General features: G+C 61.7%; 2 protein-coding genes across 4 annotated transcripts; both read right to left on the reverse strand.

The window, feature by feature from the left end:
• Positions 1-5,465: 5,465 nt before the first annotated feature.
• On the reverse strand, positions 5,466-10,959 carry Dhx58 (DExH-box helicase 58). 2 transcript variants are annotated; one of them, XM_063251560.1, is made up of 13 exons: positions 10,594-10,959; positions 10,213-10,414; positions 9,750-9,940; positions 9,243-9,359; positions 8,832-8,958; positions 8,474-8,665; positions 7,754-8,007; positions 7,489-7,638; positions 7,232-7,393; positions 6,966-7,156; positions 6,738-6,834; positions 6,068-6,164; positions 5,763-5,951 (listed from the first exon to the last, which is right to left on the reverse strand). In XM_063251560.1, exons 1-12 carry the CDS (start codon positions 10,759-10,761, stop codon positions 6,087-6,089), a joined length of 1,929 nt encoding a protein of 642 aa, XP_063107630.1. In that variant the 5' UTR covers positions 10,762-10,959; the 3' UTR covers positions 5,763-5,951; positions 6,068-6,086. The 2 variants fall into 2 exon arrangements, with proteins under 2 accessions (XP_013005131.1, XP_063107630.1); XM_013149677.3 differs by lacking the exon at positions 6,738-6,834 and having other exon boundaries at positions 5,466-5,951; positions 10,594-10,955.
• A 326-nt stretch (positions 10,960-11,285) lies between these two features.
• Kat2a (lysine acetyltransferase 2A) lies at positions 11,286-16,234 on the reverse strand. 2 transcript variants are annotated; one of them, XM_063251554.1, is made up of 16 exons: positions 15,929-16,234; positions 15,725-15,848; positions 15,469-15,614; positions 15,291-15,380; positions 14,797-15,170; positions 14,334-14,440; positions 14,121-14,231; positions 13,891-14,027; positions 13,607-13,815; positions 13,360-13,486; positions 12,706-12,816; positions 12,445-12,588; positions 12,232-12,346; positions 12,107-12,143; positions 11,963-12,026; positions 11,286-11,846 (listed from the first exon to the last, which is right to left on the reverse strand). In XM_063251554.1, exons 1-16 carry the CDS (start codon positions 16,217-16,219, stop codon positions 11,568-11,570), a joined length of 2,466 nt encoding a protein of 821 aa, XP_063107624.1. In that variant the 5' UTR covers positions 16,220-16,234; the 3' UTR covers positions 11,286-11,567. The 2 variants fall into 2 exon arrangements, with proteins under 2 accessions (XP_063107624.1, XP_063107625.1); XM_063251555.1 differs by lacking the exon at positions 12,107-12,143 and having other exon boundaries at positions 11,611-11,846.
• Positions 16,235-16,329: the final 95 nt, after the last annotated feature.

The raw sequence follows: 16,329 nt of genomic DNA on the forward strand, positions 1-16,329 counted from the left end.
ATGAGTCAAGGTTTTGCCAAGTCTCTAAGGACTGGACTTAGGGCTCTCTTGCCTCAGCCTCCTAGGTTGCTGGATGCCAGGATGTAACACCAGGCCCAGCTCACTGCCCTCCATAGGGCAGATTTTGCTCTCCCTCGCCCCCTCATTCCTCCACCTGCTCTTCCTTGTATCCCTAAGACCTGGCAAGGAACCCATTGTAAGTGCTCAGTAAGTATGTGGGGGACTCATCAGTAAACCACTGACCCCAGGGGTAGGGGGAGGGCAGAGGGTTGGGGCTGGGAGTAAGAGGGACCGGGCGGCGGGGGTTCCCTGGGCTGTGACACCAGCTCCTGGACAGATGGAAGACACCTGTGTGCCTCTCCAGTGCCAACCCACCAGCTGCCCACCACCCAGCTCCTGGGCCTGGCCACCCTGCCAGTCTCCCCACCCCTGAACCCTGTCCTGCTGACCTGGCCTCCACGTGGGAATAGTCCATTCCCATGGAGCGCCCAGGTGGCTGGAGCCGAGGTCACTGTCCCCTCTGGAGGCGGCTAAGTGGGATAGAGTGTTTCAGAACAGGGTCACAGGGCTGTGCCTGCCCCACACACTGTGCCGGCCCGGGCCCTAGGAGTGCACTCAGGCCGGGTTGAGGGGCCACACAGAATCAAGGCCTGGCCGGGCCCTCAGTCCCCAGAGAGAGAGTGCAGATCACACAGAACTGCCCCACCTGCTGAGCCCAGCGTGCTGGTACCCTGGGGAGGGGAGGGGACCTGATAGGGACTTGCTGGAGTAGACATGGCATCAGCCAGCAGGGTGCAGAGGTCTGGCCTGGGCACCAGCAGAGGCACAGGGACCTGAACACAGTGGTGGGCAGTGGGGAGCAGCTGGCCCTCACCTTGGCATCTGGAGACGAAGAAGGGGCAGGGAGGTGGCTGGCCCCACCCAGAACCTCAGTCCCTGAACAAGAGCCACCCAGCCGGGCCTGTTTGAGGCCCTGGGAGCCCAGCAAGGCGGCAGTGTTGGCCAGGCTGGGCAGGGGCTGAGCTTGGTCACCCTCTGCCCTGTGCCAGTGCCTCTCCCTCTCCAGAAACCCCCATCCACAGCCACCCACTCGAGGTCAGTGGGTCACTCGGACAGGGCCCCACCCAGCACCCTGAACTCCTCATGGGTCCTGGTGTGTTTACCCGCCTGCCCAATGTGCCAGCCCACAGGGAGACTGCAGCTCCTGGACATGCTGCCACCTTCTCCACAGGTGGCTGCCCTGTCCCCTGGAAAGAGGAGCCTGGAGGAGAGCAGAGGACAGAATGGGACAGAGCTGGTGGCATCAGCCCGGATAGAGAAGGTGGAGCCAGGTGGAGGCTCACAGGAATGTCCAGGACAGGTGGACAGAAGGGAGAACAGCCAGAGAGTGCAGGGAATGGGGAGCCCTGAGTTACTGCAGGCTCCTGGCCCCGGCCACCCCCAAGCAGACCAAGCCTGGCAGGTCACCGGAATGAAGAAGTCAGTGGTCAGGGATGGGGCAGCAGCCACTGCAGAGGGCATGGGGCTTGGTAGGGTCAGGAGCTCCCCTGGGTGCAGCTCACGTTCAGTGCCACCAAGCACCTCAGGGCAGGGACCAGGCCATGGGGACAGCAGGATCCCCAGGTGGCCCTGACAACAAGCTCCCTGGGGCAGTGTGCCCTCCGTCCCCACTGGGATGTCCCAGGGCCTGGCCCCTGGCCCCACACTGCCCTGTCCACAGCCCAGGAGAGAAACCGAGTCGCAGAAGCCCAGCCCCTCACCAAGACAGCGGGGACGGTGGGGGGCAGCCTGAGGCCCCGCCCCTTGTCTCCCCCATTCCCCACCCGAGCTCAATGCCCCTCCTCAGCCTTTCTCTGGCAGCTTTCAAAACTGTCCCAATTTTGGGGTGGAGAATGAGGTCAAGAGACCCAAGGAGACACAGCTCTGGTGACAAGTGGCTTCTTTGATTCACCTTGAAATTCCTTCCTGGTCTAAGAAGTGAATCCCAAGCCTAGCCACTCTGGGTGACTGGGAGAATAGGAAGGAATGAACCAAGGGCTTGTGGTCACCTACCCGCCAGCCCACTGGGTGCATGGGCAGGACTGGGACAATAGATATACGGATCCATGTGGCTTTTTTTTTTTTTTTGAGGCCTCTATGGGGTTGAGCCCAAGGCCTTCAAACAGAGTTACTTCCCCAGCCCTTCAGTCATTATCAGGCTGCCTGCCCTCGGGCTCCTGCAATCCTCCCATGTGGGCCTCCCGGGGAAACTACACCTGGCCCAAAATAGTCTACAGTTACCAGTGAAGACAAGAAGAAAACCAAATGCTGTCTGAGGCGGTACCTTAACTTCCTCCACACATGCACTTTCCCAAGGCCCAGGGTAAAAGTTCCAGTTCAGGCTGCTCTGCCCCTGGGGATTCACACGTCTTTGAGGGGCACAGTGATGTGAGGGACACTGGACCGGGACGCTGGCCGAGAGTCCCCATCTCATCGCTAGCCAAGGATGCCCTTGCAGGTACAAGGGTGACACCTCTATCCTGGACCCGGCCCACTCCAAAGCTGTGTCTCCAATGGGCCACACAGGTGGAGGATGGGGACAGTGGTCCAGAGTACGGCTGGTCCCTGTGCCCCGTTAACTCCTCACAGGACAGGAGGTATCTGGGAGGAGCCCGAGTCCTGGGTCCCAGGGTACCTGGCAGGGCTCACTGGCAGTCGCTGGTATTATCTTCCTGGAAGAATTCTGTGTGGCTTGGTCCCAACCTGGGAATTTCTGGAGGGAGGTGATGCTGAAGGGACTTTTTAAAAAAGTGTAGTCTCCAAGCCAGAGCCCGTTCCAAGGAGGCAGTGCCATAACTGGGCTCCACTAGGCACTGGCCCCTGCCAGGGACTTAAAAGCCACACGGCGATCAATTGGGTGATGGGGTGGCAGCCGGATGAGCCCCATGTGCCAGCCAGCAGGGCCAGGGTGGTGACAAAGGGCACCGTGGCACTTTCCTCGTTGGCCAAGCTTTAGAAATCCTTCCACCCCACCTCGCCCCCACAGATGGGCTTTGCTGTCCCAAGGGAGGGGACAGGAGGGACGCTTGGGCTCCCCTGAGCTCTATCTAGGCGCCTGGCACTGCGCTCAGCAGGCCCGCTCCTCTTAGCCTAGTCTCCTCTCCTTACCCCCTCGCCGCAAGGAAGCAGGTGACCCAGAGGGTCAGGTGAGGGAGCTAGCCCAGGCACCCTCTTTCCCGGAAGCGAGAAGAAGCCGGCACTGAAGAAGAGGAGAGATTGAGGGAGGACAAGAGGGGGAACTCGTACCCTGAGGGCAGTGGGGACACGGGATGGGGGCTGCCAGTGGCCACAGGAGCGGCCACCTTCTGTCTGAAGGCCTTCGATGACCTCCAGGAGGCCTCTGGGGCCCCAGGCAGAGCTGCCCCGCTCTGCCAAGAGCTGTCCCCAGGGTGCAGAGGCCGCTGTCCAATGCAACCTCCACATCCAAGCCTTGGCCCCAGACACGCCTCTCCAGCGTGCTCCCCTCGGGGTCTGGGCGGGGAAACTCCCTCCCCCACCCCACCACGGAGAGCGCATGCACCCCCAGTCTGTAACAGGTTCCCCAGCGCCAGACCACACACCTCAGAGTCCAGTGTGGTAAGTGGGGTGCAGGTGTCAGGCCCGTACCTCCCGTCTGCAGAGCAGCACCCAAGGGGACCTCTGCTCACCGTCTCAGTCACCCCTTTCCTTGAGCCCCTCGGAGTACATCCAAAGGCCCAACGGGCACCTCTGCCCGCCTCGGATACCCAGTGTCCATGTGAAAGTCCCCACGGTCTTAGGGGACCTGGGCAGATGGCACCCCGGGCCGGCACGATGGGGGACACCCCGAGTCGTAGTCTTACCTGCAGGGACAGGCAGCGCGCCGCGGCCACCTGCACTCGCAGGGCTCCGAAAGCCGCGCCGGCGACACCCGGCAGGCAGGGGGCGGGGCCTGGGCGGGGCCTGGGCGGAGTGGGCGGGGCTGCCCGGCTTGACCAGACTGCACGGGAAGCTTCCGAGCCTCTGTGCCTAGGTGGGCCTGAGCTGGGTCCTCAGGGCCCTTCCCCAGATTCAGGAAGTGCAGAGACCTGGCCTGAGCCATAGCCCAGCTCTTGGAAACCCACCCAGCCGGGGGTGGTGCCTCATACCTGTAGTCCCAGGACTGAGGAGGCTGAGGCAGGAGAATCACAAATTTGAACCCAGCCTGGACAACTTAGTCAGACCCTCAAATAACAAGAAGTCTGGGGATGTAGCTCAGTCTGAAAGCCAGGGTGCAATCCCCAGTACCAATCAATCAATCGATCAGTGCAGGCTCCCCATCCCAGAGTCAGCCGCATGGGAACTTAGGGTGCTTGGGTGGCTTACAGGCCCAGGGCGCCCCCCCCACTGAACCATCTGTGGTCCCTCAGCTGTTACTGTTTAGCCCTGGAATGACAGGCACCCGGACTCCGTGAGCCCAGCCACATTTGAGGCCAGGGAGCTTAGCACCAGGCACTCCCGCCCTTCGGCTGCCCAGAGTCACTAATTTTATTGACTTGTGACAGGCACGTAGCAGCCGCTGAGAAGACATGACAACTTGGGTGCCACGGGAAGCAGGTGGGGTGCAGTGGCCCAGGAGATGGGGGAGGGGGCAGAGATGGGGGAGGGGAGGGTAGAAGGGGGTCCCCACAGAGAGCAAGAAAGCAGCTGGGGACAGAGCCTGCACTTGGGGGTACACAGGGTGGGGTCTCAGCCCACAATCACAAAAGAGCAGACACATCACTGACACCCACTGGAGGATGGGAAGAGGAGAGGGACCAGAGAGGTGGGACGGTCATCCTCTGCACCCTATCCAGCTCCCCCCCCCCTTGACGTGAAGGTGACTCCAGTCCTCTGAGCCTCTCACTGCAGAAATAGCCCTTTCCCTGAAGAATCGACCTACATCTACAGCTAGCCTTATTAAAATGAGGCCGGAAATGAGGCCTTTGTAATTCTCCCTGCCCCCTTCCCATCTACGCCCACCCCTCCAGCCCTGTGTCTCTCCACTCATCCCCACCCAGGGAGATGGCCTGGCACAGACCGAAGGCCTGAACGGGTCTTCGGAACTCGGGCTCCTGTTCCAGCTCATGCAACCCACCCGCAAAAGCTATGCTATGGAGCAGGGCCCAGGTCTTCTGTCTGGACTCTCTCAATGCTTCCTCTCAAGGAGGCAACAGACACCCACGACACCGGAGTGTCCAGTGCCACACAATATGTGCAGCCTGCTTCCTGTCAATTATGCCTCAACAAAGCGTGGTTGCAAATACCATACATCACCAGGCATGGTTATACACCCCTGTGATCCCAGCGCTAAGGAGGCTGAGGCAGGAGGATCACCTAAGTTCGAGGCCAGCCAGGGCTACCTAGTGAGTCCAAGGCCAGCTTGAACTGTATAGTGAGACTTGGTTTCAAAAAACCCAAAACTAAACAAAAACAAAATCCCACACAAGTTCGACCCCCATTTCCCACTTCTTTTTAATTTTGGAGGCGCCGTAAGAACCAGAAGCGGCCTTGGCAGGGAGGGGGTTGGGATGCTGCTGGTACTGTAGCTCCTCCTGCCCCCACCCCCAGGCTCTGTCCAGTCCCTAAGTGAGCGCACGCGCGCAGCCAGCGGCCAGCGGCAGCGCTGCAGCCCCTCCAGCTGCCTTGCCATGCAGGACCCAGAGTCAGCCCGGGTCCAGAAGGAGCAGGTCGGGCCGCGGACTCTGCTGCCCCCTGCAGGCCGAACCGGGCACCGCAGCGACCGGCTGTCAGTTCAGGGAGAGGTCGGCCAGGTTCTGGGCGCAGTGCTGCACGAAGTCGAAGTCGTCCACCGGGAAGGGCACGCGCGACCACTTCTTGACCTGGATCCGCCTCTGCGGGGTCTCCAGGAGCAGGCTGCGGACCTTGAGCACCGGCAGTGTCACTGACTTGTAGATCATCTGTAGTCCCCAGCTCTGGGTGGGGCAGAGAGGACAGCGTCTGGGGCCCGGGTCCCTGTATCCCACGGCAGTCTCCTTGGCAGGGCTCCCGACCGGAGTGGGGCTCCCCGGGAGCAGTGGCCTGCACACACCTCCCCACAGTTGCGGCAGCTAATGGCGCCCCCTGGCTTCCAGTCCTTGAAGACTCTGTCGATTACCACGGGCTCCCGGGACACAGTGTAATAGATCCTGGGGGGAAAACGGTGGCTACAGACCCCATGGGCCCTGGGCCCAGGCCTTGCACCCTGTAGCCAGCAAAGCCTCCCCTTGCTGCCCACCAAGGGGCACTGTCGTCCTGGAGCCAAGCTGAACCCCCATCTCCAGGGTGCAGCAACCTCTCCCACCGAATGCCCCGAATGTCCACCCACTGGCGGCTCTGGTGGGTTGCATTGTGGGAACGGCCCAGGGCTGCTCAACTTCAGGACCCTGCAGGGCTCCCCTGTCTGCAGTCTGCATTCCCCACCCAACCCTGCCACGCCCCCTTGTCCAACCTGTGACATCTTCTACTCATCTTCTCGGAGCCAAGTGCTGCTCCCCCCCCCCCATGCAGGAAGTGGGACAGGACCTTGGCATGTAGGCCCCTAATAAATGCTCCCAACTCCACAGGAGTTGGCTGGAGCAACACTACTCTCCAGGGGACCACGGGTGGGTGGGACATGGCTTTCAGAGTCAGTCATGCTATATTGCCTAAGTGGACCTTGAATTCCTGGGTTCAAGCCACTGTCCTGTCTTAGACTCCTATGAAGCCAGAACTGCGTGTACCCCCATGTGGGACAGCACCAAGCATTTGACACCCTGGGCTCCAGTTCCTGCTGCGTGGCACAGTGGCTCTGGGAACACAGGCAGGTCACTGGTTCCTCTGTTGTTGAACAGGGCAGGGATAAAACTCATGTCACCAGGTGCAGCTTGTCATCTCCCCTGACCCCGCAAAGGCTCCAAGCATCCTCCCACTCCGCCTCCCTCTCCTGATAGCCCTCTCAGCAGGCTCACGAGAAGGTTGGGTTCACGTTGACATGGTGGGTGCCTTCCACCTTCCGCAGGTCGCTGCCGTGACCCACGGCCACCATGCAGTTGATGCAGAGGAGCTGCACGCACTCGGCAGGGAACTGTTGCCGCTGTCTGTCCTTCTGAGAGGCCCGGGCAGCACGCTTGACCACGGCTGCAAGCTGTAGATCCCGGATCTGGGGGTCACGGAGGGAATGCAGTTAGAGTCCTGCCGAGCACAGCACCCAGTTGTGACCCCACCTGCTGCCAACCTTGGCCTGGTACTCGGCAGGGTCCATCCTCTGCACGGTGGCCACTGCCTGCTCCATCAGGGTCTCCAGCCTCTCATTGGTCAATTCACGCCGCAGCTCCCGGCTGCCCTCCGTGGCCACAAATGAGTACACACTCTGGCTGGCCCGTGCACGGCCCCGAGCCTGCAGGGAAGAAGACCTGTCCAGATAGGAGCAGGGCTGGGGTGCCAGCTCCCCTGAAGCTGCTGGGGGCTGGGCAGGGCACAAGGGCTGAGCACCTGGACCATAGAGATCTCGTTGGTCAGCAACCCGTAGCGCACCACCACGCTGCACTTGGCAATGTCCAGCCCCTCCTCCGCCACGCTTGTGGCCACCAGAAGATTCAGGCTGCCCATGCGGAACTTCTGGATCACTTCCTGCTGGTTCCTCTGTTGGGATACAGGCAGCCCTCCACCTTAGCTGGGGACTCAGCTCGCACCCTCACCACAGAGAGTCTCCCTGCACCCTGCCAGGGTGTACCCCTGCCGGTCCCCAGACCCTCACCTGGGTCATGTGTGCGCTCTGGCTGCTGTTCCCCGCCCCAATCAGCATCTGGGCCCTGATGTCCACTAGCTGCAGGCTCGGCTGCTGCTGGAGCCAGAGCAGCAGGGACTGGGTGCTCTGGCGAGTTCGGGTGAAGATGATGCCCCGGGGGTTGGCGGGGTCCTTGAATTTCACCCGCAGAATCTGCTCTAGTGTTTCCAGTTTCGGGTTCTCAGGGCCATGTGTCGCCAACTGGGTTAGTTCGTCCTTGTGGTCTGTGAGGACCCCAGAGGTTGGTTTAGCCCAATGCCTTTGTTCTGAGCTACATCTGAGACTCTTAACGTTTTCCTGTTTTGAAACAGGGCCTCCAGGGGCCAGGGATTTAGCTTAGTGGCAAGTGTGAGGTTGTAAGCTTGATTCCTGATACAAAAAAAGTCTTCTTAGAGTAGGTAAACTGCCCAAGCTGGGTTTGAATTTGCGATCCTCCTGCCTCAGCCTCCAGAACAAAAAGATGACACGTATGTGCCAGCATGATTGGCAACCCAGTTTTGGATTTTTGAGGACCATTCCAACTAAACAGTTTAAACAAATATCTGCCAAAAACACTTTTAAAAATTCTGTCAATAAGGTAAACTTGTGCACACCTTCACAGATGAGGAAATGACCCTGTCAATAGCCATGGCTGTGGATTTGGGCTTGAAAAACTGGGTTCTCCCCACGGCCCCTTCTCAGGCTCCTCACCGTCGAACAGGTCTAGCAGCCAGCGCTCAGCGCGCAGGATCTGACTCTTTGTGTTGCGCTCCCGGTTGTAGAAGTCCTGCAGCGAGGCCAGCGCGTCCACGGCGCGCACTGTGTCGTGGATGAGCAGCGCATCATTGTAACGGCGCAGGTGAAGGGCAAGGACTCGGCGTTGCTGGAGCCCTGCCTCCGCGGCTGTGAACAGGGCCAGCGTCGGGGTGGGGGCGAAAGGAGGCCCCGCCCACAGGTCAGGACTGCTGGAGCTCCAACCCCCAGCGGCCAGCCCCGCCCCTTGAACGACCAGGTTCCCCCCCAGTCCCGCCCTTGAGTGGCCAGTCCTAGTCTTGGTCCTGTCTCTCACCTGTCTTGGACAGCTGAACCACCTGCTGCTCATACATCTGCGTCCCAAAGTCTTGGGTCAAGTCGGGCATTTCTGGATGGTTGTGGATCTGAGCCATAAGCTTCTTTATCAAGTCCCCAAATGGGTCCTGGGCAAGAGAGTGGATGAGGCGGAGCCCTGGGTGTAGCAGAGACCGGGTCCTGGTCTCGCCCCATGTGCTCTGTTCATACAGGGCACAGGCCAGCGCTCCTGCTGCAGGACAGAGCTCAATACACCCCGGGAGCAGCCCAGGCTTGTGCCAAGGGCCTGACTAATGTCCATTGTGCCACCTGGGACATAATGGAGACACAGGCCCAACACACAAGCCAGGGACCTGCCCTGTCCAGCTGGCGGGGTGCAGGCAGCACAGCTCCCCCACACCTCCCCTCACACCTGGCTGCGCTGCTGGCACAAGTCGTACTGCTTGCAGGGCTCAGGACGGTGCTCCAGCAGTGCTGGGCGGTGGATCTTGGGCGACATGATGCGCCACGCATCCAGGTTGGCACAGAGCTGCAGGAGACAGGAAGGGCCTTGCTGGGAAGGGGCAGTGGGCAGGACTTCAGGGTGGTGGGTCCCAGTGGGGGACTGCAGAGCCTGAAGCAGGCTTGCTGAGCAGGGGCAGGGTTAGCACAGCTTAGGAGCCTGTCTCACACTGAAGAAGGCTGGGCTGGAGCTCCCCGAAGGCCCTGGGCTTAGGCCCCAGCTTCATGAAAGTAAACGAGTAAAATGGAAGGACAGCCAGCAGGTTCTCAACAAGCACGGGGCAGTGGAGGATGGCACAGAAATGAGGCTGGGGAGCTAGTTCCAGGCACAGTAGGGGTAGGGAGGCCTGGGGGTCAGGAGGCCCTGGCAGGAGACCCTGACCAGGCTGGGGCAGGAGGGTCCCAGGGCCCAGCGGACCTGCAGGATGTGACTGATGGCCCCCTCGAGCTTGGAGTTCCCGCCGGTGCCTGGTGAGGCCGTGAGACCCAGCACCTGCGGCAGGCGCCGCGGGCTCTGCAGCTTGTGCTCCAGGTACTGGCTCAAGATGACGTTGTAGACGGTGTCCTTGTGCGTGTGGTGACACTCATCCACCACAATGAGGGAGAAGGCTGGGGCCGGGGGGTGGGGGGGGAAGCCAGGATCTAGGTCACATGTGGGGCCTTTCCTTCTGTTACTCCTGCCCTGGGGTCCTGCCATGTCAGACCTCCACAACCCCAGAGAAGGAGGGCCAGGTGGGGGATTTGGGACCAAATGATGGAGGAGTACACTGAGGCTCGCTTCAGGAAGGGACCCGCCCCAGGTCTCCCTGCAGCACTCTGCCTGGCCCCAAACGCCCTGGCTGGGGAGGGCCCAGGTGTGCGCCCCCATGGCCTCGGCCCACCTGTGAGCTCCATGTGCTCCTCCTCCTCTGTGCTGTTCAGCGCCATCTGCAGCAGCTCAGCAGTGCAGATGAGCAGGTCGTGTTTTCGGGCTGTGTGGCCAAAGCCTGCTCGTGCTCCCATGTCCCCACTCAAGGTTGTCATGGCCCAGCGTCCACCCAGCACGAGGCTGAACTCCTCAGCGTGCTGGGTCACCAGGTGCACCTACGGGTGCAGACAAGGTGGGGAGAGGATGCTGGATGGGGGGCAGGAAGCAGGGGAGGGGTGCGGTGGCCCCTACCTCCTGGCTGGTCCTAGATTGGGGTGGAAGCTCTGAGGGTTGGGGCCACAGCAGCTGTGGTGTCCTAGAGAGGACCAAGGTGCCTGCGTACTGAGCCACTCACCCTGTTGACCAGAACCACCACCTTGGCTCCGTCCACGGTCTCCAGGTGCCTCTTGGCCACATAGGCGGCCGCCCGTGTCTTGCCAGCACCCGTGGGCAGCCAGATGATGATGTTTTTGCCCTCCAGGGCAGGCATGATCACCTCCCACTGGTAGGGTCGCAGCTCCATGGCCTCAGGCCAGCCCCAGCCCGTGCCCACCCAGTAGGTACAGAAACCGGCTTCCCCTGGACTCAGCCACCTGAGGAAGCTGGCAAGCTTCCCGGATCCACCTGCAACCTGCTGGCTGACCAGAAGCAGAAGCAACAGAGCCTGCACACTGGAAGCCACAGAGCTCTGTAAGTACAGCCAGCTGGGGCTGGGAACAGGAAACTGAAACCAAGGGGTGGAGCCAGCTGGCCTGGAGCTGGAGCCTGAGCATGCGCAACTGGGGCAGCCCCTGCAGAGGGGCAGTCCGTGCTGCAGAGCAGAGCAAAACTAGATGGGCAGGGCCTTGCCAGGGGCTGCAGGCACTGTGTCCACGTCAGGCTGAGGTTGCAGCAGCGGAGGGTTTGACATTGCTGGCCCTGGCATCTGGACGGGGACAACAAGGACCACAGCCTGGCAGATGCCGCCATCTCTGGCAGAAGCAGGGACTGGCATCCCTTGCTCCTGGTGTGCAGGGGCCAGGGCAGCAAGACAGAATTACACAGGAGAAAAAAACCACAGAGCTTTATTGTTCCCTGGAAGGGGTTAACAAGTGGTTCCCATGCCCCCAGCCTGGGGGACAGACCACAGGACAGTGCAGGGCAAGCCACAGCCCCCCAGCAGGACTTGGCTCGGACTGCTAAAGTCACCTGTGGAGGTGACATGGAGCAGTCCTGGCCCTCAGGGGCAGAGCCACCAGGCCAGGTCAGGCCCAGGCCCAGGCCAGGCCCCATGGCTGAGGGATTGTGGCCACCAGGGCCGGCAGAACCCGAGCTCCAGCCCGGTGCCGGCTACTTGTCGATGAGCCCACCCTCCTTGAGCTTGAAGTAGAAAAACTTCTCCAGGGCGCTGGCACAGCGGCAGTACTCGCTGTCTGGTGGGTTGTACTCGCGGCAGTTGGCGATGACCCGCTGCAGGTCGGCCACAAAGAGCTTTCGGGTCACGTAGTAGCGGCTGCGTAGCCGCTCGCTCATGGTCCTCAGGTCAATGGGGAAGCGGATGACCTCGTAGTAGTCAGGGGCCTCGGACTTCTTTACAGGCTCCATGAAGGGCCAGGCGCTGGGATGTGACTGGAGAGAGCAGGAGCTGGGGTGGAGCTGCCCCAGCCATGTCCCGCCCACCTGGGAAGGGGACCCAAAGCTCAGCTGGGGTGCAGGAAGCCCCAGGGGGCGCCCGGTCTCCCCACCTTGATCTGGGCCAGCAGGTTTTTGAGGGTCGTGTACAACTGGTCAGGGTCCTTGAGCTCCTTGCTGGGGTGAGAAGCCAGGTCTCAGGTGGTATGTCCCTGAACCCCTAAAACCCCAGCACTGCCCCTTTGCAGCTCACTTACCCCTTCTCCTTCCCCAGCGGCTTCCAGCCAGTCTCTCCTGGAAAGGGAGCGGCACAGCAACCCTAAGCCCACCTGTCTATGCAGCAAGCAGGGACCCCACCCACCCCGATGAGAACCCCGCTCACGGATGCCAGGGACGCTCTCCACGGGGATTTGCCGCACGCCCTCCTTGAAGCAGCTGAGCCCAGGGTAGACCTTGCGGATCTGGGCCTGTTTACGCTCAATCAGCTTCTTGATGATCTGAGGGGGAAGGTAATGAGACCCTGCTCACCCAGGGGAAAAGCCAGGGCACCTGGCTTCCCTCCCCGGTCTGTGGAGTGGGGCACATCGCACCACACCTCCTTCTGCTTCTTGATGATGTGCGACAGCTCCGTGTAGGGGATCCGGGGGTTCAGCTCGCACTCCATCAGCGTCGCCCCCTCATAGTCCTTGATGTAGCCCAGGTAGCGGCTCTTGGGGACCTTGATGTCCTTGGAGAAGCCCTGGAGTGTGCAGCAGGGCTCCATCCTTCAGCATGCACACCCCTCCCCCACGTCTGGGGGTTACAGGGACCCCATGTGTCTCAGCTGGGCAGCAGCAGCCCAGGAGGCCGGACTCACCTGCTTCTTGAAGTAACCGATGGCATACTCATCGGCGTAGGTGAGGAAGTAGAGGATGCCGTGCTTGATGTGGTACTCCTTCAGGTGGTTCATGAGGTGCGTGCCGTAGCCCTGCGGGGAGTGGGCGTGGTGCAGTGGGCAGGCTGACCCGGAGACCTGTGTCCTGCACACATTGGGGCCACACAGAGCTGGGCCACCTGCTTGGGACACTAAAGGGCCCTCCTGCTGTTCTGTGGGGCAGGAGTGCAGGGCTTTGTGCCGATGAGTGCCCTACTGCAGCAGGTGCACCATGATCAAGTGGGGGTTCAGTCCTGCTGTCAGGGGTGCAGCCTGGGGCAGGGAGATGGCCCAGCACTGAAGGAAAAAATAAATGAGCTCTCCTAACTCTTGAGCTCCGTTTCCCAATAAGCAAGTTCCTTATCTTTTTCCCAGTGCTGAGGCCTGAACCCTCGGCTCTTGCACAGAGCTCCACCCCTCCCGTTTATTTCCAGACAAAATCTCATGAAGCTTCGACATCACCCAGGCCGGGCTTGAACTTGGGATCTTCCTGCCTCAGCCTCCCAAAGCACTGGGACTATAACAAGCACTGGCCACTACAGGGGACAGACTGAGCCTGCTGCAGACCTGGCCTGTGGTGGCCACAATCGGGCTCACCTTGACCTGCTCGTTGGAGGTGACAGCACAGAAGACGATTTCAGTGAAGCCCTGGGTGGGGAACATTCGAAAGCAGATGCCACCGATGACGCGCCCGTCCTTGATCAGTGCCAGCGTCTTGTGCTTCCTAGGAGAGGGAGGTGCATCACAGCCAAGCCTGTCACCCCAGGGAGGCTCAAAAGGCCATGCTGTGGTCAGGGAAGAGGGAGGGAGGGAGGAAATGGGTGGGGTGGGGAAGGGGACGCACGGGTCGAAGACCAGGCGGGCAATGTACTCCTTAGGCATGCGCGGCAGCTGGTGCGAGAACACGTTCTGCAGCCCCACCAGCCACAGCAGCACCCGCCGGTTGGCCTTGGGTGCCAGTGAGTTGCCGATGACATGGAACTCGATGATGCCCCGCCGCTCCTCCAGGCGGGCTGTCTCGTCTCGTGCTGCGTTGGCCGACAGTAGGCTGGTCTGGGGGAGGGGAGGGCCGTGAGTGAGGGCAGGGCTGAGGCCCAGCCCTGTGTGGTCAGCAGGTCGGCTGCCCACCTCGGGGCCCAGCATGGCAGCAGGGTCAGTGATGGTCAGCATGACCTCGTTGACCAGCTCCATGGGGATGTCGCCCATCACACGCAGCCTCTTGGCATCCTCCAGGGTCAGGTTCTCTGGCAGCTTCCTCTTTTCCCCTGCAGGAGGGTGGCAAGGTCACCGACGAAAAGCAGAGCCAAAGGCAAGCAGGTTGGAGGTCAGGGGTCGGAGGTCAGGGCTCAAGTGCCCACCTGGCATGGGCTCAGCTCCTGCCGCATCCAGACTCAGGGAGGTGTTGTTGCCCCCTCCCATGGTGGGGCTGAAGATCGGGGTGCTGGGAACTACTGCGGCGCTGACCGTGGCTGAGGAACAGACAGAGTCAAGGACAGGGACAGGAAGGTGATCCGGGCCCTCTTGGCTCCAGCACAGCCCCCAGCACGCCCCCAGCCTGTAGTGCCACCCACCTGGCCTAGGCACCAGCTGAGTCCCCTCCGAGGGTGGCATGGTGAAGCCCGACTCCCAGATGGGTGAGTTTGCCCCATAGATCTCCTCCTCCAGCATGGACAGGAACCTGGGGGCAGCACGGATGGTCCTACCACCCCATTGTGCAACCAGAGGGGCCCTTAGGGGCCCAAGGTCACTGGCTACAGCCTTCTTTTGGGGATTGGGAGGCTGAGACAGGAGACAGTGTTGCCCTTGAGAAGCCTTCTAACTGCACACTCACTGGAGGCAAGGAACTGCCCAGGAGGACCAGCAGAGCACCGGAGCAGAAGGCCCTGCTCAATGTCACCTTTCTATTCCCTGGGCTTGGTGGGAATGTTGTCACCTTGAATGTAAACTCTGGTTTTGGGGTGCTGGAAGCCAAGGGGCGGCAGCCAGAATGTGAAATAGGGTGGCAAACTCTCAGCGGGCAGCATCGAGCCTTACTTGGGGAAGTGGGTGAGGATGAGGGTCCTTTTCTCAGGTACCAGTTTGTCCTTTTCCACTCGGAACTTTTCCAGCAGCTGCCGGCGGGTGACAGTGAAGATGGAGCGCAGCAGGCTGCGCCCGAAGACGTGGGTGGTCTCGTAACGAGGGAGGCTGTCACAGCTCTGGGGCACATGGCAGTAACAGAGCCACCTGGTATAGTTGACCTTGTAGGTGGCCACATCCTCTGACTGAGACCTCTGCCGGAACTGGGCGGGCGTCTCCAGCTTCCAGTAGTTGAGACACAGTAGGAACATCTTCGAGAGCTCAAACATGGTCTGGCGCTCCCGGGGAGCCAGGTGGCTGAACTTGTACTGCACAAAGTTGAGCACACCCTGAACAGGGGACAAACCAGAAGGGTGCTGAGTGGGTAACCAGGAGGAGGTGGACCCAGGTCATGATAGGAGATCCCCCACTGCTCCATGCCACCTCCAGCTTCTCCTTCCCTGTCCCACCTGCTCAATGTTAGGCTTCTCAAATGGGGGGCTGCCCAGGGAACCTTCCACCACGGGCCGGGTCATCTGCAAGATGCATTTCCGCAGGAGCTGGAAGACAGGGACAGCAGAGCTACAGAAACCCCCAACACCGGACCAAATGCACCCCTTCACTCCCACATCCACCCCAGAAGCTCACCTTGAAGAGGTAGAAATACACCTGCTTGGTGTCCGTGTCCTCCTCCTTGTGTACCGACATGAACAGGTTCTCTACGTCCACCACCATGCCCAGCAGCCGGTTGATCTCGTCCTCCGACACGTTCTCCAGGTGAGACACGTGGTCAGCTGCCGTGGGGTCAGGGGCGGGGTTGGGAAAGCCGGAGAGACCTCCAAAGGGCTGCCTGCGCCCCCGACCACCTGGGTTTCCCAGGAGCCCAGGCCCTGCCCGCGCCTACCCAGAGGATGCTCGCAGCTGCGGCACAGCTCGCCCAGGTTGGCGGCCGGCTGGTGCAGGTCCATGCGGGGCGCGGTGGGTGGCTTGGGGTTCTTCCAGCCATTGCACTTGCAGGTCTCGTTGGCCTGGGTGCGGGACGGGGAGTCATGGCAGTGCACCCCAGGCCAGCGCCTGCACCCCGCGCCCACGCGCTCCCATCGCCCACCTTGCAGGCTGAGAAGACGCCCAGCTTCTCCAGTTTCTTGGCGCGCGGCAGACCGCGGACCTGCGCCTTGCGCTGGCTGGCGCGCTGCTGCTGGCTGAGCCCGGGCCGCGCAGGGTCCCCGCCGCCCCCCGGAGCCCCAGGCCCCGCGCTCCCGGCAGGGGCTGCAGTCGCGGCGGGCGCGGGAAGCGGCGCGGGCGCAGAAGCGAGGCCCGGTGCGGGCGGCGCGGGCCCCGGGGGCGGCGGGGGGCGGGGCTGTGCGGCTGGAGCGGGGGCCGGGGCCGGGTCCGCCATGGCCGCCCGCAGCCCGGCGCGGCGCTCAGCCTAGGGCCGCATGGGCGCGGGCGCAGTACGCAAGCGCCGCGCGGCGCACGCTGGGAGTCGCAGTCTTCCGCCCGGAGTTC

This window comes from Cavia porcellus, unplaced genomic scaffold, assembly GCF_034190915.1.
Source record: "Cavia porcellus strain 051 isolate PalLab524CR breed Dunkin Hartley unplaced genomic scaffold, mCavPor4.1 scaffold_6, whole genome shotgun sequence".
Taxonomy (NCBI): Eukaryota; Metazoa; Chordata; class Mammalia; order Rodentia; family Caviidae; genus Cavia; species Cavia porcellus.

What these genes read in the sequence shown, in the direction of transcription:
- Kat2a (XM_063251554.1), bottom strand. Translation starts at nt 16,219, where the DNA reads ATGGCGGACCCGGCCCCGGCCCCCGCTCCAGCCGCACAGCCCCGCCCC. An exon ending in CCGCTGGGGAAGGAGAAGGG is followed by an intron (nt 12,027 to 12,106) that starts GTAAGTGAGCTG and finishes TTCTCACCCCAG; the next exon opens with CAAGGAGCTCAAGGACCCTG. An exon ending in ACCTGCTGGCCCAGATCAAG is followed by an intron (nt 11,847 to 11,962) that starts GTGGGGAGACCG and finishes TGCTCTCTCCAG; the next exon opens with TCACATCCCAGCGCCTGGCC.
- Dhx58 (XM_013149677.3), bottom strand. Translation starts at nt 10,761, where the DNA reads ATGGAGCTGCGACCCTACCAGTGGGAGGTGATCATGCCTGCCCTGGAG. An exon ending in TGTGCCAGCAGCGCAGCCAG is followed by an intron (nt 8,959 to 9,242) that starts GTGTGAGGGGAG and finishes TCTCTTGCCCAG; the next exon opens with GACCCATTTGGGGACTTGAT. An exon ending in GCTGCCGCAACTGTGGGGAG is followed by an intron (nt 5,952 to 6,067) that starts GTGTGTGCAGGC and finishes TGCCCCACCCAG; the next exon opens with AGCTGGGGACTACAGATGAT.